The sequence below is a fragment of the Actinia tenebrosa genome, unplaced genomic scaffold (assembly GCF_029948245.1).
Source record: "Actinia tenebrosa isolate PJP-AT-01 unplaced genomic scaffold, QUT_ActTen_1.0 PGA_scaffold4__44_contigs__length_22323623, whole genome shotgun sequence".
Taxonomy (NCBI): Eukaryota; Metazoa; Cnidaria; class Anthozoa; order Actiniaria; family Actiniidae; genus Actinia; species Actinia tenebrosa.
In genome coordinates this window covers 15,561,708-15,587,382 of record NW_028292581.1, presented here as the reverse complement: position 1 = coordinate 15,587,382, position 25,675 = coordinate 15,561,708, and the positions used below count along the sequence as shown (strand labels likewise).

Below are 25,675 nucleotides of genomic sequence, written 5' to 3'. Positions count from 1 at the left end.
AGAAAAGATTGCTGACACAATCAAACAACAAGGTGAAAAGGCAAAAAAAGAAGTCAAAGACACAACCAAGAAGATCATTCAAATACTGCAAGACAACGAACGAGAATTGCTGCGACAAATCGATGAGAAGTTGAACACAGCCACAACCAACTTGAATATAATTCATCATATTCCAGCCGTCAAGGAATACATCACGAATGTGATGGAAAGAGGACTGGCAAGTGAAATGATGAACATCCAACAGACACAATGCTCTCAGAAATTCATCTTCAACCATATTCCACCATACTCTAGAATAAAATACGTTGCTAATAAATAGCTGATGCGACAAGTGAATTCAGGGTTGGGAGAAATACACACTTTAGAAACAGACCACACGAAGAGCACTATTCAGGTGAAATCTGGGATGGAAGCTTTAAAGAAAGAAAAGCTGATAGTGACGACTAAAACCTTGGCAGGAGAACTCAATCATGATCCAAGGGATGTTATGGACGTTCAAATCAAGCCTGAAGAAAATGTGAAAATAGAAAAGAAATATGTGAGAACTGATGGTAAAGTAGAAGTTGAATTCATGGCTAAAGTAGTTGGTCAGTTGACAGCAGAGGTTCAATTGAATGGGAATCATGTATCTAACAGTCCACTAGTGGTGAATGTCAAGCCACAAGAGATGAGAACAACAGGACAGTTTAATGTGAAAGGTGTAAATATAGCATCTAGTCATTTAAGTGGTATAGCAATAAACAGAGACAACAGCAGGATCGCTGTTTCAAATGATTCTTCTGACTGTGTCCATGTGTTCACCACTGATGGAGATCTCTTATTCACGTATGGTAGTCAAGGTAGTGCACAGGGACAGTTGTATGGTCCTCAAGGTTTAGCATTTCTGAATGATACAGATTTAGTCATAGCAGACTGTGTTAATAATAGAATATGTATAGTGAACACTACAACAGGGACATTGGTAAAAACCTTTGGTAACCATGGTAACGGGGATGGACAGTTTTATCATCCTTGGGGAGTACACGTTGATGACGATGGTAACATCATTGTGTGTGATCGTGATAATCATCGTGTTCAAGTCTTTACAAGAGACGGTGACTATCAATATCAGTTTGGTTTGACAACACAGGACAAGTTTGATCCAATTGATGTGATAAAACATGATGGACTGTTTTACGTCAGTGATTATTATAATCACGTTATTTACGTATTTGAGAAGAAAGGTAACATACCGACTAGAATATCGACGATTGGCTTTGAAGGCAGTGCTGATGGTCAGCTAAATAGACCATGGGGTCTGGCTATTGATAATGACCATCATCTACTGGTGTGTGATAATGGTAGTAACCGCGTACAAAAATTCACATTAGATGGACGTTTTATAGGAAGTACTTGTAATGTAATCAAGAACCCTACATATATAACTGTTTTAAAGGATGGTCAGTTATTAGTTAGTACGTGGGGTTCTGGTGTCTGGTATATAAAGTAGAATTGGCTAATAATTTTCAATATTTGATCGATATGACATATTGAGTGATATCCCTGAGTTTGACATGTGCTAAAATATGACCATTCACAGTTTATACATTTGATATCGGTTTTTATTCTTTTTTACTTTTGTTTCCGTTTGGTTTCTTTTGTCTCCTTTCACTGCTTCACTTTTCTGTTATTGCTGTTTTGTCCTTTTCGTTTTCTTTGGTTTTTTTTTTTTTTTTTTTTTTTTCCTTTTCTTCAGTTTAGCTTCTTAATCGAATACAGTAAAAACGTTGTTATAGAAATGGTACTTAAATCAAATTTAGGCTAACAAGGTTCTTAAAATAGGTTTTCGTATTTCCATATGAATTTCATTGAAATATTTTATAAGTATAATCTCATAATACAATATAAATAATTTATATTCATATTTGTACTCTGTACTCTTAGTAGTACATTATTTGAATGGCTAACACAATAGACATCAACACAGTATTTTGGCTTGAAAGCAAAAAAAAATGTCATGTAAAGTTATAGTTACAGTTAGTTTAAATATAATCAGATGATGATCTTAATTCAGTTTCTCTACCAATGTCACATACACTTTTCCAGTCACTCCACTGATAAGAACCTAACTTGAAATTTGTATAGGAAATCGTACAATCTTGAGTACAATTTGGAAATCAATAGACACGAGTAATGTTTTGAAAGTTCTTGTAATTGCAAGAGCCTTTAGGCGAGTGCAATTAAACAAATTTCAAAACATTACGAGTGTCTATTAATTCCAAATTGTACGAGAAGATCGTGCGACTTTTTGTTAATAGTTCACTCAACAAAATTTCAGTAAAAATACGTAGCGAGGCCGTTCATCTTTGTCTATTTGGCGGCCGATTTTCAGTCCATCGCGCAACTGAAATGCATAAAAAAGATTAGTTCTTACGGCTTTAAAATTGTGTTTATAAGTTTTTTAAGTACAAAATGATAGAAAATAATTGTTTTGAAATTGTTTTGGCCGTGTTGCCATAGCGACTTAATTCGGTTCTCCTACGTAGTACAATTAACGCTATAATTGTACTCCTTTCGACCAATCAGAGTCGAGTAATTTTGTTGAGTGTACTATAATAGCTGTAATAGGTTCTTATGTGGAAGGGGCTTAACATGAACATTTTAGCCTAACAGGTTCTTAAAACCCAGGTTCTTATACGCGGGTTTTTACTGTATTCATATATCGAATACGAAAAGAAAAAAGAAAAGGAAACTAAATAAATAAATAAATAACAAAAAAGGGTAGAATGAAAGGATACAAAAGATTATATATAATCAGATCTTCCATTTCTATTCCCTAATCTTTTTTTCTGAAAGATTTTAAAAACAAGAAATAGCGGCTTTATCGTAGAGAAGAGTCGAGCTTCGAATTTTTATCGATAGGTGTATAGATAGCCAGTTTACGAATAGCTATTGAAGTTTAGTAAAGACTTATAACATACTTGAAAATAACTGCTCTAAATTTTGTGTTGTGATTGGTTGGGAGCTCATGCTTTATGAGAGCACACAGCACGTGCACGTACTTTCATTTGCGTCACTCCTATCTTAAATAACAGTTATTGTAATTTGTATTTTATGAAAGAAATAATAAACTTGCTGTGCTGTGTGGAGTTATAAAGGACTTGGGTATTGACAGAACACTCGAGAAGTGTCGTTAAGTAGTCCGCTACGCGTCGTGCTTCTCCTAACACTTCTCTCGTGTTCTGCCAACCCCCGCGTTCTTTATAACTACACACAGCACGCATGCGCGTTCTCTATTTCTTCATTCATTTATAATACATTTGATAATGTTACTAAATAATAAATTTGGTAATATTACTATTAATAGTATATCAATGGAGACTGAGAATGAGTTTTACGTGAAACCGCAGACCGGGAGTAATGCATGCTCAATACATGTGCTCCAGCGACGTGGACAATCTGGTACCCAGAGCCTTTATCTCTTACTGCGCATGCATAAAGGCTCTGGGTACAAGATTGCGACGTGAATAGAATATTTAGTATTTTCCTGAGTGTTTCTGCTCAGTGGTCCGTTTCCCGATGAAACTTGGACAAAAGGGGCTTTTGCTGTCCTTGAAAATATTGTAAAGCTCCTTGAAATGTCTTTGAGAAAAGTTAGAGAATACCTGTGTGCAGCCTGCTTGTAGCCCATCATTATCATTTCCTAATACCATATTTACTGAATTTCTCTCAGTTCGTTCAAAAGAAATTTAAACTTACCTTTTCTTATGTTTATTTATAGTATTCTTCTCTAGTTAAGGAGTCTATTTTCCGTTTTATCTAATGCCATCTGCATCGATCTTTCCTTTATTCTTTCGATATACATAATCCGAAGGTAAAGCTATGTGCTAAAGTGAGCATGCTCAGTGCTACACATCATCCCACATCGAACAGTGAGATTTCATGCCCTGATATAAATAGCTGATTCAACCCTTTATTGAACAAGAAGTTTGTAAGTGTTAGTATACGAGTTCAAAGCCATATCGAGCTCTTAACATGTGATAATCTCTGTGTATCATTTGGTCACATTGCTACGATTGGTTTATTATCTTAACAGTAAAACGTTACGGATAAAAATTATCAGTTTTATTCAACATCTAAATTGTGAGAAAATGACGTCATTTACTCAACCCTATTGTTCTTTGTAATTTTAAACCATAATTTCTCATCTGCAAGTGGTTCCCAGGCTAAAATATTTCTTTAATCTAGTTTTCATGATCATAATTGTGTCATATTATCCTCAAATACTTCATTCATTTGGAATTTCTAAAATTGGGGCGGTTGCATCCAAGTAATGCAATGCGCGGTGCTGACTTCATTCCCTAGCACGAAGCCGGGCGTTCTGGAGTTTTTCTCTCTGTAGTATACCTTTTTTCTGATAGGGCGGCCATCTTGAATTTTATTGTTTAAATTAAGCTGTCAGGGTGTCTTTTTATAAGACTTTACGCTTTTTAATGAGAAGCACATCTAAGAACCAATTGAACAAGACATCAAATTTTTTGAAAACATAACCCTTCCACTCTATACTTTATAAATAATCTACGTGCTTGCCCCCTCGGCATCCCATAATTCAAGATGGCCGCCGTATCATTGTAAATGGTTTTTTCTTTCGGGCTTTCATCACCTTTAGCGTGCGGTATTACTGCACAGAGCATGGCAAAAGCTGTAGGTAATAGACTCTTAAAGCTTCGGTTTAATGTTTTCCAATTTCTGACGACATGCCATTCCCTTCAGAATAAGTTTCTTTGTTTCATTCGTAACCATATTTATGTGTCTTCTCGTGCACAACCGTAAAAAAGCCGAATGTCTATTGAATAGGAAAAACCTTCCCGCTTTCCATTCTTTCATTTCCATTTTCTTTCAGATTGCTGGTCGCTCTTTCTCTGATTCTCTCCCTTCTACTTTTCAAACCCGCACCACTGTACATCCTAGACGAGGTAGACGCAGCCCTCGATCTCTCACACACCCAAAACATTGGTCAAATGGTGAAATCCCACTTCAAACATTCCCAGTTCATCGTAGTCTCCCTCAAAGACGGCATGTTCAACAATGCCAACGTTCTCTTCAAGACCAAGTTCGTTGATGGCGTCTCCACAGTAACTCGCTATGCGCAGAATCCATCAAGCCGTGGAGGTGACCATACAACGGGCAAAACCACAGCCAAGAAGGGTCAAGATAGATCAAAGAGAGTAAGGATAGATACGACGCCACAGCCACTGACCAACACTCAGTCTTTAACGTTTTCCTACATCTACTTCTTTGCGACCGTCAGTCACTTTCAGCATACAATACTACGGAAAACCTGGAGGGACATTTCAGACTTCATACTTCAGACTTGGGATATTTCAGACTTTGGACTTCAGCCAGCGCTGCCCAGCCTTATGTTTGCATTTTGCAAAACTCAAGCTTTTTTCTTTTCGAGTTTCAAATTCTGATCGAATATCAATCATCCGGCTTGATAGTTACATCCAGGTTCTAATGACTTCACTGACATTCACTGATTTATAATTTCAGACTTCAGAGTTGATGCCTGATCGTCAGACTTCAGAGTTGAAGCTTAAACTTCAGACTTCAGAGTTGAAACTTCAGATTTCAGATGATAATAAGTAAATTCCAAAATTGAAATTGCTTTGTTTGGCGACACTGCGTTAGCTCGGCCCTAGGGGAGGGGAAATGGGAGGACGGGAGAGGGTAAAGAAAAGAGGGCTAAAAATTCTGCACAGTTACATGTTGATTTTCGAACGAACGTTGCGCGAGAAGTTATAACTCGTGTAACTTGTATTAAAAATCGACGAGTCGTATCGCGAAAAATCACCAGGTCACGCACGATTTCCAAGAATCGTAAAATAACTCAAAAGAAACCGATAAAAAATGCTCCCCCTAAATTGTGCATTCATGGCGTCACAACATTTCAAGGAAGTAATTAGGTCACACTCATTTCCAAGAATCGCCTGACCAAAGACTGACAAACAACATTATTCAGACAACTCCCTCATCTCGCCTCAACTCCCGAAGACATGGAATCGTTTGTTGAAGATCTTAAAAAGGAACTCCGATGTTCCCTGTGTAATGATACTTTCACTGAACCAAAGATCTTGTCTTGTTTCCACACATTTTGTAAGCCTTGCGTCAAACGACACGCCGAGCAAGTCCACCAAATCAACATCTTCAAGTGTCCGCGATGCAAATCACATACCTCTCTACCAGAACTAAGCAGCGTCGAAGATCTACAGCCAAGTCTAATACATTCAAGAATCTTGAAGGGTCTGACGTTGGTAGAAGGAGAAAAGGCTTGTTCTGCTTCTGAGAGTCATTCCTCAGCTTCTTGGTATTGTTTTGATTGTGATCATTCACTGTGTCAAGAATGCGAGAAGAGCCATTCGTTCTTCATTAAAGATCACAAGGTCATTCGTTTGGCTGATTTGAAGAAAGAAGATATTCAGTTCCTAATAACAAGAGAAAATCCTTGTACAAGTCACCCTCATCACAGGCTAGAGTTCTTCTGTGAAGATTGTGAAGCAATAATTTGCAGGACATGCTTGATAGATCACAGGGATCATAAGACAATGTCATTAGACAAGTTTGCTTTGATCAAGAAAGATGAATTGTCAAAGCATCTGCAAGTGCTAGAGCAGTTGAGATTAGATGACAAGGAAAAGCAACAACAAGAAAAGATTGCTGACACAATCAAACAACAAGGTGAAAAGGCAAAAAAAGAAGTCAAAGACACAACCAAGAAGATCATTCAAATACTGCAAGACAACGAACGAGAATTGCTGCGACAAATCGATGAGAAGTTGAACACAGCCACAACCAACTTGAATATAATTCATCATATTCCAGCCGTCAAGGAATACATCACGAATGTGATGGAAAGAGGACTGGCAAGTGAAATGATGAACATCCAACAGACACAATGCTCTCAGAACTTTATCTTCAACCATATTTCACCATACTCTAGAATTAAATATGTTGCTAATAAAGAGCTGATGCGACAAGTGAATTCAGGGCTGGGAGAAATACACACTTTAGAAACAGACCACACGAAGAGCACTATTCAGGTGAAATCTGGGACAGAGTCTTTAAAAAAAGAAAAGCTGATAGTGACGACTAAAACCTTGGCAGGAAAACTCAATCATGATCCAAGAGATGTTATAGACGTTCAAATCAAGCCTGAAGAAAATGTGAAAATAGAAAAGAAACATGTGAGAACTGATGGTAAAGTAGAAGTTGAATTCATGGCTAAAGTAGCTGGTCAGTTGACAGCAGAGATTCAAGTGAATGGGAATCATGTATCTAACAGTCCACTAGTGGTGAATGTCAAGCCACAAGAGATGAGAATAACAGGACAGTTTAACATGAAAGGTTTATATGTAGATACTAGTTATTTAAGAGGTATAGCAGTAAACAGAGACAATAGCAGGATCGCTGTTTCAAATGGTTCTTCTCACTGTGTCCATGTATTCACCACTGATGGAGATCTCTTACTGACGTATGGTACTCGAGGTAGAGCACAAGGACAATTGGATGGTCCTCAAGGTTTAGCATTTCTGAATGATACAGATTTAGCCATAGCAGACGGTGGTAATCATAGAATATGTATAGTGAACACTACAACAGGGACATTGGTAAAAACCTTTGGTAACCAAGGTAACGGTAATGGACTGTTTTGTCATCCATGGGGGGTACACGTTGATGACGATGGTAACATCATTGTGTGTGATGGTGATAATCGTCGTTTTCAAGTCTTCACAAGAGACGGTGAATATCAATATCAGTTTGGTTTGACAACACAGGACAAGTTTGATCCATATGATGTAATAACGCATGATGGACTGTTTTACGTCAGTGATACTAATAATCGCGTTATTCATGTATTTGAGAAGAAAGGTAACGTACCGACTAGAATATCGACGATTGATGATAAAGGTATTGCTGATGTTCAGCTGAATGGACCGTGGGGCCTGGCTATTGATAATGACCATCATTTACTGGTGTGTGATTTTGGTAATAACCGCGTACAAAAATTCACATTAGATGGTCGTTTTATAGGAAAGACTTGTGACGTAATCAAGAACCCTACATATATAACTGTTTTAAAGGATGGTCAGTTATTAGTTAGTACGTATGGTTCTGGTGTCTGGTATATAAAGTAGAATTGGCTAATAATTTTCAATATTTGATCGATATGACATATTGAGTGATATCCCTGAGTTTGACATGTGCTAAAATATGACCATTCACAGTTTATACATTTGATATCGGTTTTTATTCTTTTTTACTTTTGTTTCCGTTTGGTTTCTTTTGTCTCCTTTCACTGCTTCACTTTTCTGTTATTGCTGTTTTGTCCTTTTCGTTTTCTTTGTTTTTTTTGTTTTGTTTTGTTTTGTTTTGTTTTGTTTTGTTTTTGTTTTTGTTTTTGTTTTTTGTTTTGCCTTTTCTTCAGTTTAGTTTCTTAATCGAATACAGTAAAAATGTTCTTATAGAAATGGTACTTAAATCAAATTTAGGCTAACAAGGTTCTTAAAATAGGTTTTCGTATTTCCATATGAATTTCATTGAAATATTTTATAAATACAATCTCATAATACAATATAAGTAATTTATATTCATATTTGTACTCTGTACTCTTAGTAGTACATTATTTGAATGGCTAACACAATAGACATCAATAAAGTATTTTGGCTTGAAAGCAAAAAAAAAAATGTCATGTAAAGTTTTAGTTACAGTTAGTTTAAATATAATCAGATGATGATCTTAATTCAGTTTCTCTACCAATATCACATACACTTTTACAGTAACTCCACTGATAAGAACCTAACTTGAAATTTTAGCTGTAATAGGTTCTTATGTGGAGGGAGATTAAAATGAAAATTTTAGCCTAACAGGTTCTTAAAACCCAGGTTCTTATGCGCGGGTTTTTACTGTATACATATACTTATCTCAATAAAGTTAGTCACCTGAAAAGCTATAAAGCTGAGGCCGACAAGGATTATGGGTAGATTCATTTTACACGTTCAACCGCTTGATAACTGTTCATGGACTTTTACCGGTTACAGTCTCACCTTTTCTTAGCATGATCGAGCTGCAGTTTGTATTAGAAAAGCTTTATATATATATGTTTTTTTGATATGAAAAGTTTCCCATGATGCTCAGTGATCTCAGCTTTCTAGGTTTTTGGTGACTAACTTTATTGAAATAAGTATTCATATGTCGAATGCGAAAAGAAAAAAGAAAAGGAAAAATAAATAACAAAAAAGTGTAGAGTGAAAGGAGAAAAAAGATTATATATAACCTTTCACAATAAAGCGGCTCGTATTATTTCAGATCTTCCATTTCTATCCGCTAATGTTGTTTTGGAAAGATTTTAAAATCAAGAAATGGCAGCCTTATGGTAGAGAAGAGTCGAGCTTCGAATTTGTATCGATAGATGTACAGATAGCCTTTTTACGAATAGCTATTGAAGTTTAGTAAAGACTTTCATAGTTATAACACATTATAAAAATAACTGCTCTAAATGTTGCTTTCTGATTGGTTGGGAGCTCGTGCTTCATTAGAGCACACAGCACAGCACGTGCGCGCACTTTCATTTGCGTCACTCCTATCTGAAATAACAGTTATTGTAATTTGTATTTTATGAAAGAAATAATAAACTTGCTGCGCTGTGTGGAGTTACAAAGCAATTGGTGATTGGCAGAACACTCGAGAAGTGTCGAGAAACACTCCGGTACGTGTCATGCTTCTCCTAACACTTCTCTCGTGTTCTGCCAACCCCCGCGTACTTTATAACTACACACAACACGCATGCGCGTTCTCTATTTCTTCATTCATTTATAATACATTTGATAATGTTACTAAATGATAAATTTGGTAATATTACTATTAATTGTATATCAATGGAGACTGAAAATGAGTTTTATGTGAAGTTTACTCCGCAAACCTGGAGTAATGCTCAACACGTGTGCTACAGCGACGTGAACAATCTGGTACCCAGAGCCTTTATTTCTTACTGCGCATACATAAAGGCTCTGGGTACGAGATTGTGACGTGAATAGAATATTTTAGTATTTTCCTGAGTGTTTCTGCTCAGGACCTTAACCCTAACCATTATCATTTCCTAATACCGCATTTACTGAATTACTCTTAGTTCATTCTCAAGAAATTTAAACGTACCTTTTCTTATGCTTATTTATAATATTCCTTTTCTAGTCGTTTAGGAGCCAATTTTATTACTTTATGTGATGCAACCTGCATCTATCTTTCCTTGATTCATTTAATATAAATAATCCGAAGGTAAAGCTATGCGTAATTGTGAGCATGCTCAGTGCTGGACATCAATCCACATCGAACTGTGAGATTCCATGCCCCGATATAAATAGATGATTTCACTCTTTATTGGATAAGAAGTTTGTAAGTGTTTGTATAAAGTCCAAAAACAATTTTCGCGTAACGTTCTTAAGCAGCTGACGTAAGAGGATTGATAAACGTTTAATTATCGATCTGCTAACATCTTAGTGAGCGAGTGACACATTTGCATATTCAGACCCCTCACGATAACTTGTTTCTACGCTTCGCGTATCCACGAGTTCAAAACCATATCGAGCTCTTAACATGAGATAATTTCTATGTATCATACGGTCACATTGCTACGTTTGGTTCAACATATTATCTTAACGGTAAAAAGTGACGGATAAAAATTATCAATTTTATTCAACATCTAAGTAAATGACGTCATTTACTCAAACCTGTTGTTCTTTTCGCTTTTAAACCAAAATTTCTCAACAGCAAGTGGTTCCCAGGCTAAAATTTTCACTTATCTGGTTTTCATGATCATAATTGAGTCATATTATCCTTAAATACTTCAATCATTTGGAATTTCTAAAATTGAGGCACTTCCATCCAAGTGCTCAACCCTTTAAAGGCGGTGCATGTTGCTGATATCATTCCCGCACACGAAGCCGGCGTTCTGGCGTTTATCTCTTTGCAATAGACCTTTTTACCGGTACTCAGGCCATCTTGAATCCTAATGTTTTAATTAAGACATGGGATGGCGTAGGGGGCAACTATTGTAAAATGTTTTCACTGCACAGCTGTCATTATGTCTTCATATAACTTTATGCTTTTCAATGATAAGCACATCTAAAAACCAATTGAATTTACTGGTAGTTGGAACAATATGCCAAACACCAAGACTTTCAAAACCTAACTCCGCCACTCTATATTTTATAGATATTCTACGTGTTTGTCCCCTCGGCATTCCATAATCCAAGATGACCACCGTATCAGTAAAACGGTCTATTCTTTCGCGCTTTTATCACATTTTGCGTGCGGTATAACTGAACAGAGCATGGCACACATTGTAGGTAATAAACTCTTAAAGCTTCGGTTTAATGTTTTTCAATTTCCGACGACATGCCATTCCCTTCAGAATAAGTTTCTTTGTTTCAGTCGTAACCATATTCACGTGTCTTCTCGTGCACAGCCGTCAAAAAAGAAATGATACTTTAAGGAATGACACGTGTGTGAAAAAATAATTACGCGCAAGCCGAATGTCTATTGAATAGAAGAAACCTTCCCGCTTTTCACTCATTCATTTCCATTTTCTTTCAAATCACTGGTCGCTCTTTCTCTCATTCTCTCCCTTCTACTTTTCAAACCCGCACCACTGTACATACACCCAGAACATCGGTCAAATGGTGAAATCCCACTTCAAACATTCCCAGTTCATCGTAGTCTCACTCAAAGACGGCATGTTCAACAATGCCAATGTTCTCTTCAAGACCAAGTTCGTTGATGGCGTCTCCACAATAACTCGCTATGCGCAGAATCCATCAAGCCGTGGAGGTGACCATACAACGGGCAAAACCGTTGGCAAAAGTCAAGATAGTTACGACGCCACAAAAGCTGACCACCACTCAGTCTTTAACATCTTCCTAGATCTAAATCTTAGCGACCCTATACAAAAATCTATAATTTCTTAAAATATAGCAGGGTTTGTGTTGGTTAAGTTCTTGGGTTACAAAACAGTAGGAAATGAGACGTGGCAGCCATGTTGGAAGATACCTCCGATCCAACATGGCGACTATGATGTCATATCAGGAGTGTGCAATCGGGTTCTTTTGGCGCATGATCAGCAATGTCTCAGTTATTTAATTAACAAATTTACGATGGTTTAGCGTGGTATGTCCTCTTATTTACCACGATATGACGTCAAAAGTTGGTCAAAATGTTATGGACTCACGAGGCGTAAACCGAGTGGGTCCATAACTAATTTTGACCAACGTTTGGCGTCATATCGTGGTAAATAAGAGGACATACCACGCTCAACCATCGTAAAATAGACTGCACGAAATCTTGCATGACGCCATTTGTTGGTATGGCCTCTTATTTACGACGTTTTTTAACCAATCAGCGCGCGAGAAAATTTACAATTGTGGTAAAATACATTTTTTACAATAACTTACAAATTTCTCGCGCGCTGATTGGTTATTTTTTATCATCAATAAGAGGACAGACAGATAAAGCTGACGTCAATGAGCGCGCGCTCTTTCCGTTGGTTGTTTTGATCGCTAAAAATGAGAAGTTTTTATCGTTTTTGTTAGTGTGAAAAACAAATTGACATCAGATTTTTATGTGTCTGTCCTCTTATTGACAATAAATTTCGCCATCACATTGTCAAAGTAGTATGCGGATCCACTTAGCTACGCCTCGTGAATCCACACTACTTTGACAACGTGATGACGTGATTCATTGTCAATAAGAGGACAGACACATAAAAATCTGATGTCAATTTGTTAATTTTCGTGGCTCGTGTTTGATCTCTTTCTCTAGGCACGTGGAAATCCCCAACTTCATATAAGAGTAACATCTAATACCCTGCTCTAACTTAGAACTTAGAGGCTAGGAGATGTCATAATATATAAAATACCTAATGTATGTTTGTGCGATATATCACAAACAAATGTAACAATATTGATTTTTAAACAATTGACCCATATGTCACATTAGTCTAATTAAAGATGATTAAAAGCTATCCAGAGGGCTCCTTCCGAATCCAAAGTAATTCAGTCACTTGTGTCCAAACGAGCTAGGATTTCTTTATAAACAATTCCTTACCTTACAAAATCTAAATATACAGTACAACTTGTATATATATCATGTTATGTTGGTGTTTCAGTATTTTCTTTTGTATTATGGTACTTTTAGAATAAACATTTTCATAAGATCAAAGTTTTCCTCTTTCTCTTTTGGCTTGTTCTGTTTCTGAAGATTAATTCCTAATCTCGCGCTGAACCTTTAATGTCAGCAACTAACGCAAAAAAGCATGCGTAGACGGCATTAATTTTCGACAAGTGATACCTAGCCACGCCCCTAATCAATCACTTTGATAATTTAGTAGTGACATTGATTGACAACTGTCACAAGGCAACAGATCAGTCTGTACACGGGATATTATATGCCCACAAAGGATTCGGCAACACGTTGCAAGATTTTGATTCAGCTTCAAAAACTCACGACGCAAAATGGCGATTTTGATTTATATAACAGCTTCATCAACGATTTTTCGCACAAGGCATACCCAAATTGCAGTTCAATACTCTAATACAAGCGAGGCGATGTCAACAAATAAGATGGCGGCTTTGAAGGAGACTATGCGAGGACTGAGGACGATGTTGTTACTTTTAAAAATCGCTAGAAACCCTACAAAGTAACATGTTGATTTACGAACGAACTTTGCGCGAGAAGTTGACTCGTCTAACATGTATTAAAAATCCACGAGTCGTATCACAAAAAATCACCGTTGCAAATCGTCCCGTGTAACATCAGCTCAAGGTCACGCTCATTTCTAAAAATCGCACAATAACTCAAAAGAAACCGATAAAAAATGCTCCTCCTAAATTATGCATTCATGGCGTCACAACATTTTCAAGGAAGTAATTAGGTCACGCTCATTTTGTTTCCAAGAATCGCCTGACCATAGACTGACAAACAACATTATTCAGACAACTCCCTCATCTCGCCTCAACTACAGAAGACATGGAATCGTTTGTTGAAGATCTTAAGAAGGAACTCCAATGTTTCCTGTGTAATGATACTTTCACTGAACCAAAGATCTTGTCTTGTTTCCACACATTTTGTAAGCCTTGCGTCAAACGACACGCCGAGCAAGTCCACCAAATCAACATCTTCAAATGTCCTCGATGCAAATCACAAACTTCTCTACCAGAACTAAACAGCGTTGAAGATCTACAGCCAAGTCTACTACATTCAAGAATCGTGAAGGGTCTGGCGTTGGTAGAAGGACAAAAGGCTTGTTCTTTTTCTGAGAGTCATTCCTCGGCTTCTTGGTATTGTTTTGATTGTGATCATTCACTGTGTCAAGAATGCGAGAAGAGCCATTCGTTCTTCATTAAAGATCACAAGGTCATTCGTTTGGCTGATTTGAAGAAAGAAGATATTCAGTTCCTAATAACAAGAGAAAATCCTTGTACAAGTCACCCTCATCACAGGCTAGAGTTCTTCTGTGAAGATTGTGAAGCAATAATTTGCAGGACATGCTTGATAGATCACAGGGATCATAAGACAATGTCATTAGACAAGTTTGCTTTGATCAAGAAAGATGAATTGTCAAAGCATCTGCAAGTGCTAGAGCAGTTGAGATTAGATGACAAGGAAAAGCAACAACAAGAAAAGATGGCTAACACAATCAAACAACAAGGAGAAAAAGCAAAAAAAGAAGTCAAAGACAAAACCAAGAAAATCATCCAAATACTACAAGACAATGAACGAGAATTGTTGAGACAAATTGATGAGGAGTTGAACACAGCCACAACAAACTTGAATATAATTCATCATATTCCAGCCGTCAAGGAATACATCAAGAATGTGATGGAAAGAGGACTGGCAAGTGAAATGATGAACATTCAAGAGACACAATGCTCTCAGAACTTCATCTTCAACCACATTCCAATCTGGAGAATTGAATTCATTCCTAATCAAGGGCTGACGAAACAAGTGAATTCAGGGCTGAGAAAAATACGCACTTTAGAAACAGACCACACGAAGAGCACTATTCAGGTGAAATCTGGGACAGAGTCTTTAAAAAAAGAAAAGCTGATAGTGACGACTAAAACCTTGGCAGGAAAACTCAATCATGATCCAAGAGATGTTATAGACGTTCAAATCAAGCCTGAAGAAAATGTGAAAATAGAAAAGAAATATGTGAGAACTGATGGTAAAGTAGAAGTTGAATTCGTGGCTAAAGTAGCTGGTCTGTTGACAGCAGAGGTTCAAGTGAATGGGAATCATGTATCTAACAGTCCACTAGTGGTGAATGTCAAGCCACAAGAGATGAGAATAACAGGACAGTTTAACATGAAAGGTTTATATGTAGATACTAGTTATTTAAGAGGTATAGCAGTAAACAGAGACAATAGCAGGATCGCTGTTTCAAATGGTTCTTCTCACTGTGTCCATGTATTCACCACTGATGGAGATCTCTTACTGACGTATGGTAGTCACGGTAGTGCACAGGGACAGTTGGATTGTCCTGAAGGTTTAGCATTTCTGAATGATACAGATTTAGTCATAGCAGACTAGGGTAATGATAGAATATGTATAGTGAACACTACAACAGGGACATTGGTAAAAACCTTTGGTAACCATGGTAACGGGGATGGACAGTTTTATCATCCTTGGGGAGTACACGTTGATGACGATGGTAACATCATTGTGTGTGATCGTGATAATCATCGTGTTCAAGTCTTTACAAGAGACGGTGACTATCAATATCAGTTTGGTTTGACAACACAGGACAAGTTTGATCCAATTGATGTGATAAAACATGATGGACTGTTTTACGTCAGTGATTATGATAATCACGTTATTCATGTATTTGAGAAAAAAGGTAACGTACCGACTAGAATATCGACGATTGGTTGTCAAGGCAGTGCTGATGGTCAGCTGAATAGACCATGGGGCCTGTCTATTGATAATGACCATCATCTACTGGTTTGTGATAGTTGTAATAACCGCGTACAAAAATTCACATTGGATGGTCGTTTTGTAGGAAAGACTTTTGATGTAATCAAGAACCCTAGATATATAACTGTTTTAAAGGATGGTCAGTTATTAGTTAGTACGTGTGGTTCTGGTTTCTGGCGTGTAAAGCAGAATTGACTAATTATTTTACAGTAACATATTTTCATCGGTATGTTATTTTGGTGATATCCCTGGGTTTGAAATGTGCTCAAATATGACCATTCGCAGTTTATACTCTTGTTTTCGTTTGGTTTCCTTTGGTCTCATTTCAAAGCTTCACTTTTTAGTCAAATATTCATGTATCGAGTACATGAAAACCAGAAAAGGAAGAAATAAATAAATAACAAAATAGTGAAGGAGTGAAAGGAGACAAAAGGTTATATATAATCGTTTACTATATTATCCATTGTTATTCGCTACAGCTGTTTTGAAAAGATCAAATAGGAAATGAGAGCTTTTTCGTAGAGAAGAATCGAGGTCCTTGCTATTTTTATCGATAGATGTATTAATAGCCTTTTTACGAATACGTATTGACGATTAGTAAAGGCTTTCATTCTATGACAATATTCGTAAGAAATGTAAAAGTAGAACTGAATATGGATCTCTAAACAACAAATAATTTTGTATCTGATGATTGGGATAAAGTTGATGTTTACATAAGGAATGCATCTTTTACTCAGTTAAAATAACTTTTATCGTTAGTTTTTTACCAAATACTTTTACCAAATACTATATTTGTTATAGAAAATTTGCCATCAGAAGGACTTCGAAGTCTAAAGCCAAAATATGGTTTAGTCGTTCAATTTTTCATTGGATTTCATCACTAGGACACAATAGACAAATTAAGGATTTTTTAAAATCTAGCGGTTTGGGGACCGGTCATTATTTTTGGTCTGAGGGAAGGAGAGTGGGGAAGGTGTCGGAGAACTTTCGTTCGTTGCGACATCTTGAAGATTAACTGCATGTTAACCCCCAGCAAGAGGCACTAGTTATCTCAGTTTTCTTGTGATCTATCATTTCTAGTGGCTGCTAATATACCTGTCATATAATCCCCCCTCCAGTTGCCTGGCTAAGAAACATGTGATCCCTTTATATCCTCCAACCCTCCAGGCAATAAATAATGACCGATCCTTTGGTAATGGAAAGAAACTTGCTTGTAATTATTAATAATTTTTCAATAAACTCATGAGAAAGGCTACAGTTTGAGAGTAGTGAATTATTTGGTTGAAGCAAAATTTTCTGAAATTGGACTTGCTCGAATCCTCATTAATTAACCACTTGCTACGATCTCCTTCAGTCCCTAAAAGACGGTATAAGGTGCTAATATCTTTCTCGCCCACGACGCCGGGCATTCTGGCGTTTGTCTCTTTGCAATACACCATTATATTGATACGGCGGACATCTTGAATTCTATTGTTTTAATTAAAACAAGGGATGCCATAAGGGGGTAACCATTGGGAAATGTATAGACTGCACAGCTGTCATTATGTCTTCATATAACTTTACGCTTTTCAATGATAAGACATCTAAAAAGCAATTGAATTTACTGGTAGTTGCAACAATGTGCGAAACGCCAAGACTTCAAATTATTTGGAAACACAACCACGTCACTCTATATTTTATAAATGTTCTACGTGTTTGCCACCTCGGCGTTCCATAATTCAAGATGGCCGCCGTATCAGTAAAAAGGTACATTCTTTCGCACTTTCATCACCTTTTGCGTGCGGTATTACTGAACAGAGCATGGCAAAAGATGTAGGTAATAGACCTTTAAAGCTTCGGTTTAATATTTTACTATTTTAGACCACGTGCCATTCTCTTCAAAATGAGTTTATTTGTTTGAGTCGTAACCATATTCATGTGTCTTCGCATATACAACCGTTCAACGAAGAAATGATAATCTAGGGAATGCGATGTGGTCTGAAATGGGAAAACATTAAGCCAAATATGAATGGTTCTATTGGATCGGAAAAACCTTCTCACTATTCATTCTTTCAATTCCATTTTCTTTCAGATCACTGGTCGCTATTTTTCTCATTCTCTCCCTTCTACTTTTCAAACCCGCACCGCTGTACATTCTAGACGAGGTAGACGCAGCCCTTGATCTCTCACACACCCAAAACATCGTTCAAATGGTGAAATCCCACTTCAAACATTCCCAGTTCATCGTAGTCTCACTGAAAGACGGTATGTTCAACAATGCCAACGTTCTCTTCAAGACCAAGTTCGTCGATGGCGTCTCCAAAGTGACTCGCTACGCGCAGAATCCATCTAGCCGTGTAGGCAACCATACAACGGGCAAAATCACAGCCAAGAAGGGTCAAGATAGATCTAAGAGAGTCAGGATAGATACGACGCCACAACCGCTGTCCACCACTCAGTCTTTAACGTCTTCCTAGATCTACATCTTAGCGACCGTATACAAAGATCTATAATGTCTTAAAATATATTGTAAAAATATGCACTAAGCATGGTTTGAGTTGGTTAAGTTCTTGGGTTGCAAAACACTTCCGGTAGGAAATGAGACGTGGCAGTCATGTTGGAAGACACCTCCGATCGACTATGATGTCATATCAGGGGTGTACGATCGAGTTCTTTTGGCGCATGATCAGCAATGTCTCAGTTATTTAATAATTTTTTTTCGTGACTCGTGATTAATTGTTTCTCCAGGCACGTGGAGATCCCCACCGTCATATAAGAGTAACATCTAATAACCTGCTCTAACTGAGAACTTAGAGGCTAGGAGATGTCATAATGTATAAAATACCTTACGTGTTTTTGTGCGATATATCACAATCAAATGTAAGAATATTGATTGTAAACAATTGTCCGATAAGTCAAATTAGCCTGATAAAGATTTTAAACGCTTTCCAGAGATGGGTTCCTTGATAATCCAAAGTAATTCAGTCACTTGTGTCTAAACGAGACAGGAATTACATTGTCATTCACCATTTGCACACGAAACATAAACACTATCGAAATTCGATAAATAGAAAATTCTCCACAAAGATTTCTATATTTCCTAGTAAACTTTTCCTTTACTTCTGAACAAGCGAATATCCCCGAATATCAGGCAGCTCAAGTCTATATTTCTTGTGATTTGCGGGTCAATAATCCAACAATTTATAAACAGACGCTGTTGTGAATACTTCTTGATTTGGTTTGAGTTATCAAACACCATTGAGCCTTAATACAAAAACAAATCAACACGTCTGCAAAAACAAGAACTGGATCAAAGGTACTTTGCTATTAAATGGCTTCTCGCAATTAGCCAATCAAAATTGTGGTGAAACACATTATCCAATTAGAATCATCTACACTAACTATTCGTTCTTAATAACATTTGGGGTACTGGAATTGAACGGATGTAATCGGTGAGTAAAAAATATTCATGTAAAATAACTCTATTAGCGTTAAAAGTTCACTGTTTAGTACACTGAAATTTTATCCAAATGAACTCGAACGAATTCTTGGTACGATTTCAACGATCTTTCTGCCACGTTTGATCTTAGTACATATTTGCCAGTTATTGTTCATACTGTACGGTTGTCACAATTTCCCTTGAAAAGTGGCATATAGTTTATAATAATCATTTTTAATCTATCTATCTATTTTTAAGTCTAAGGTCAAGTCACTCTTCACCACTCTTCACCGCTACGCGCTGATCGAGAAAACAGTCGCAACAGCGATACACTGCCGCCAATCAGAGAATATAAAGGTATACCGACCAATTTATTTGATTGACGGAAGTGTTTTGCCCAATTTTCCTGTCGCGACTATTATCTCGATCAGCGCGTAGCAATGAAAAGAGTGGTAAGCAAGTTTCTCTCTTAACTAAGAATCTTTAGATTTTCATGTAAAAAATTGTATAGTTTGAACAAGAATTCCTAATATTCATTCAATTCATATAAATAAAATCATGTTTAAAATTATCTTTTTCCGCTATTGACTAACTTTATTCAATTCCCACAGGAGTTAAAATTTGGAAGAATGTGGCTTCGATGTATGTTCGTCTTGGCCATGGCTTCGTCCTTTGTACTGTAAGTTTAAGCTTCACACATCAAATTTTGAAATGACTTTCGCTCGAAATTCATTTCAAAATTTTCAACTTTGTCCAGTATTCTATGCATCACTCATTTTTGATCTTAGAGTTTTCTGAAATATGTTTATTATATTTTTCTTATTTTTCAGTTGTTTTCCCTTCTTTCCTAAACGTAAGTACTACGAAAATGTTGTTTACTTCATTACAATCTGCTCGAAAAAAATTTTTTATATCGTTTTAATTTTTTTAATTTATTATTTTTTTATTTATGTGTTAATTTTTTTTTTTGATATAAAAATAAATATAAAAATTATATGGACCGTTAATTGTACTGGATTTCTCGTTACTGTAGTGTCGTCTTTCGGATGTTTTGTTTATAAGCTCACATCTTAAAAAGAACATTCAAATAAAAAAAGTTATGAATTTAAGTTTTTTTAGCTTTTCAAGTAGTTTTAATTACTTTTATTTTCCGATTTTTATAAGACAATAACTTTTGCATTTGGTAATTTGAAAAAGAATAACAAATGGTAGACCTGAAAGTGGCACCAGACCATTACTGGGCGATATATAATAACATTTAAAATTATGCAAAATAAATTATGTAGACAACTGTTTTCTGACACGCAAGTTGGACCACACGCACGAAATGAGAAAAAGGGGTTTGGTGGACGTCGATCAAAATTTTTCCAGTAACAAAATGTCGCAGTCGAGAGCATTCTAAAGTTTTTTAAATGGTATGTTCCTAGATGTAATGCTATCAAGGTCTGCCGCGCGCCCATGGAATGTTTTCAAGGGCACTCGTCTATGGGAGGGCATTGATTGACGTACAATAAAACCTACTTCTTACCGTCATTATCATAATTTCGATTTAAAAAATAGTTATTTCATTCAACTCATAGCATGCAAATACTTGAAAGCACTTGGTATCGAAGGATTGATACCGGATGCCGCCTTCCAGGCATCGTCTCAACTCAGTGTCCATCACAGGCCCCAACTTGCTCGACTCTACAATGTAAGACATGGACGAGACGCAGGGGGGTGGTCTGCCAAGACAAAAGATGGACATCAGTGGATTCAAGTTGATCTTGGTGCGAGAAGGCTGGTGACGGAAGTCTTGACTCAAGGACGACAGGATGCGAAGGAGTGGGTCAAGAAGTTCACTGTTGGGTACAGCGAGGACGGTGAACATTACAAAATGTATAGAGATGACTTATCATTCACTCAGGTATGGTGTTATAGTAATAATCTATCTCATTTTTCTTCCCATTTATCCATCCATCCATCCATCCATCCATCCATCCATCCTTCTATCCCTCCGTCTATTCAATCGTACATCGGTCCACCCACCCATTACTTCGTTATTTTATTTGGTTTTTTTCATTTTTACACAGGATTTTTCTGCAAATTTTGACAACAACAAGATAGTAAAGAACAAATTCAATCCTCCAATCAGAGCACGTTTCATTAGAATATTTCCGTGCAAGTGGCACGGGCGCATCTCCATGAGAATTGAATTCAGAGGAACGCCATGGCCAGGTATGCCGTTAAACTCGTTCTCAATCACTTTCCACAAGGTAAATTTTGTTGGATGCAATCAAAGTGTTTATATATGACATGAAAGGGACCTTACAAACTTGACTCGCGTGATAGCGAGACCAGGAATCCAACCAGAAACCCCAGAGGTGAGTGGCGAGTGCATTACAACGACACCAACCTTAACCCTATTGCTGTGTTCTGTCGCCTCCTTGTAGTAGCTTTTGTTTGTCGGTTTTGGATCCTTCGCACTTCTCAGGTTACATCTTTACAGGGACTAGTTGAATGAATGTTTCTTAGTGCACATGCTTGAACCGTTATTTGCACGAAGTTATTTGCAGTTAGACTCGCCAATAACAATTAAATTTGAATCCTTATTTTTGTTTTACTCATAGCATCTAAATTCTTGAATGCACTTCGTATCGAAAAAGGATTGATACCAGATACCACCTTCAAGGCATCGTCTCAACTCAGTGTCCATCACAGACCCCAGCTAGCTCGACTCTACAATGTGAGAAATGGACCAGACGCAGGAGGGTGGTCTGCCAAGACGAGAGATGGACATCAGTGGATTCAGGTTGATCTTGGTGCGAGGAGACTGGTGACTGAAGTCTTGACTCAAGGACGACAGGATGCGAAGGAATGGGTCAAGAAGTTCACTGTTGGGTACAGCGAGGACGGTGAACATTACAAAATGTATAGAGATGACTTATCATTCACTAAGGTATGGTTATTGAATTAATCTAGATTGAGATTTACTTAATCTATTCTCTTATTCATCCATCCTAATTTCCATCCATCTATTCATCCATCTAACTATCTTTCCATTCATCCATTACTTACATCCTTATTTTTTCGTTATTTTTCCATAGGATTTTTCTGCAAATTTCGACAACAATAGGGGAGTTAAAAACAAATTCAATCCTCCAATCAGAGCACGTTTCATTAGAATATTTCCGTGCAAGTGGCACGGGCGCATCTCCATGAGAATTGAATTCAGAGGAACACCATGGCCAGGTATGCCGTTAAACTCGTTCTCGATCACTGTCGACAAAGTAAATTTTTGTGGACGTCGATAAACAAAGTGTTTCTATGTCATTATCGGCAAACCCTACTTCGTCGAGACGACACCTCTTTACAAGACCTCTTTACCTTGGTGTCATTGTCTTGAGAATAAGATTCTTTGTTTAAGTCGTATTAATGTTGTATCCATGGATAAGATACAAACCTTATCAAACTAGTTTCTTTCTTTTTATTTCTTTAGGTTAAAATAATTAAAATATTAGAAAGTCAAATCAAGGGCCGATCTCAGGTGAAAGACAGGAAAAAAAAGACAAGCCTACCTCGCATTCGACGCCGCATTCCATTTTCCAGTGAAGTAATATAGTGTATATACACTAAGATAAAAAGTAAGAATGACTGTAGCCACTATATTATAAATGTAATATAAACAATCAATGTAGGTAATAAAGAATATAGGCACTCCATAAGTAAATAAGAAAGCCTTGTAGCCAATGTATATAAACAATAATATTAAATGGGCATAAATGTCTTTTTGCATAAAGGTGTTTAATTTATTTCTTTTCTTTCTTTCTTTCTTTCTTTCTTTCTTTCTTTCTTTGTTTGATTATTTGTTTGTTTGTTTGTTTATTTATTCATTTATTTATTTGTTTATGTAGTTCCGCAGGTTCTTCTTGTTCTTCTTGTTCTTCTTGTTCTTTTTGTTCTTCTTGTTCTTTTTGTTCTTCTTGTTCTTTTTGTTCTTCTTGTTCTTCTTGTTCTTCTTGTTCTTCTTGTTCTTCTTGTTCTTCTTGTTCTTCTTGTTCTTCTTGTTCTTCTTGTTCTTCTTGTTCTTCTTGTTCTTCTTGTTCTTCTTGTTCTTCTTGTTCTTCTTGTTCTTTTTGTTCTTCTTCTTCTTCTTCTTCTTCTCCTAGCTTTTTTTTCCCCCCGAAAAGTAATAAGAGAGCTATTAGGAAGATATGATCATGTTCCTGGGCTCGCAAACGAAAACATCAGTAAAAAGTCAGTACACTTGTAAACTTTTTGCGGACTTGGTGCTGTTACAGTTTCCCTCTCACAATGTCCCGTCAACCCGTATACGGATATTTTTAAAACGGCTTTTTAATTTATTTGTCGATTGGCATTCGTCAACACGCCCTTGAAAAAGGCAACTTTTTGAAGACGCTCATCCCAGAGTCGAAATCTTTCTAAACGCCCGTTTTCATTTCGGGACTGACTCTGAAGTCACTGTATTGGAATACGCTTTATCGTCAAACACAAATGACACCCTTCAGACCTTTTTTAGACCACGTGTCATTCCCTAGAGTATCATTTCTTTAATTGTTTAACGGTTGCGCATGAGAAGAAAATGGAATATGGATTGAACTCAAACAAAGAATCTTAATCCCAAGAAAATGACACGTGGTCTGAAATGGGAAAACGCTACGCCCAAGGTAAACAGGTTTATTACGCATGCTGTATATACATTTTCTGATCATTTCAGTTTATTTCAAGCATTCCTGGGGACGGGCGTAAACGATTCGCTGAAAACGAGATTTTTAATTTAAATGATTCCGCTTTGTTCGTACTTTGATAGTTACTGAGTTATCAAAGCTTTTCATGGTGGTAAGATACATTAAGCCTCAATACACTCCATAACAACAGGTCCATGAAATCAAAGAATTGGAGCAAAGCTGCCGTGACAGTTAAAGAGCTTCCCGCTATGAGCCAATCAAAACTACGTTGGAGAATATCATCCAATCAGAATGCTTCAATATTGTAAAGGAAATATACACTAGCTGTTCGTTCATTTTGACAGATAATTATTAGCATTTGGAATACATATGAAGTTGAAGAATTCAAGAATGTAATTGGTAGGTAAAAACATTTAAAAGAGCTCAAGAGCGAAACTTTTTTTCTGTTGCCGATCATTTTGCTACGCGTTTCATCTTTGTATATTTAACTACCTTAATTCCCATTTTTTTCGAAATATTTCGATCTCTTTAGTTCGTACATTATCCAACAACGCGTCATGGCAACTTTTCCTATCATGTTTAATCCTAGTACATTTAACCAGTTATTTTTGCTGCTGTCTTTCTCTTAAGAACTCCCAGTTCTGATTATTATTAACATTACTATTTCTAATATCAAAGTCAACTGTTAAAATTTAAAGCAGGTTTCTCCTCTTTTAAATAATAATTTCTCTGAAACCATTCAACGCTTAAACACGGTTTGTACGAACAATCGTTTTATTTATTCAATTTTTCATTTCATCTCATATTGAAACACTTAATTGTCTTTCTCATTATTGATTAGCATTATCCAATTCTTGCAGGACTTTGCCTTTTAGCGAAAACTATGTGGCTTCGATGTATCATCGTCTTTGCTTCGTATTTTGTACTGTAAGTTTTACAATATCCAATATAACTACAAACCTATTCATATTCTTCCTCCTTTCAAAGTCAATTCCGAGTTTTATCTCATAATTTCGTCTCATAATTGGGTTTATTCGTGAACTACTCATGCTAAAGTATTTTGGCGTATTTTCTTATTTCAGTTCTTATTGCTTCTTTTCTAAACGTAAGTATTTACATAATGTCAGAGATCAGTGAGACCGATATCTTTTGACACTAATTTGTTTATTTTCAATTTCAAATTGGATCACAATATTTATCGACTTTGTCACACTTTCTTTTCTTTTCGATATTTCTTTAGTCGGTAGTAATCTATTTTTTATCATTAGATTTAAGAATGTTAAAGACCAGCTATATTACTACCGACCAGAGAAAAGAAAACATTATGATAAAGTAAAATTAAAATAAAACAATCATACAATCCGGTGTTTTTTATTTTTCAAAATAACAAATTTTATTGCCATTTTAAATTCGTTCATTGTGAACTTTTGATTTTTTAACTTGGCATAATTATTTGATAGTTTGATTATAAAAAACAAAATGGAAACAAAAAAAAATAACGGGGTATATTGGACCGAGCGGGTTAAAAGCTTGAAAAAATATGGGCAAACCGTAGCTTCCAATTTTT

At 36.5% G+C, this 25,675-nt stretch overlaps 1 protein-coding gene and 1 pseudogene across 1 annotated transcript; both read left to right on the top strand.

Annotated features, from left to right (window-relative positions):
• Positions 1 to 5,861: 5,861 nt before the first annotated feature.
• On the top strand, positions 5,862 to 8,366 carry LOC148907232 (uncharacterized). Its single transcript, XM_089037081.1, has one exon. It carries the CDS (start codon positions 6,036 to 6,038, stop codon positions 8,172 to 8,174), a length of 2,139 nt encoding a protein of 712 aa, XP_088893207.1. The 5' UTR covers positions 5,862 to 6,035; the 3' UTR covers positions 8,175 to 8,366.
• Positions 8,367 to 13,994: 5,628 nt separating this feature from the next.
• Positions 13,995 to 17,255, top strand: LOC148907231 (uncharacterized; annotated as a pseudogene).
• Positions 17,256 to 25,675: the final 8,420 nt, after the last annotated feature.

Bases quoted from the DNA above. Each gene is read 5' to 3' on its own strand.
- LOC148907232 (XM_089037081.1), top strand. From the start codon at position 6,036: ATGGAATCGTTTGTTGAAGATCTTAAAAAGGAACTCCGATGTTCCCTG.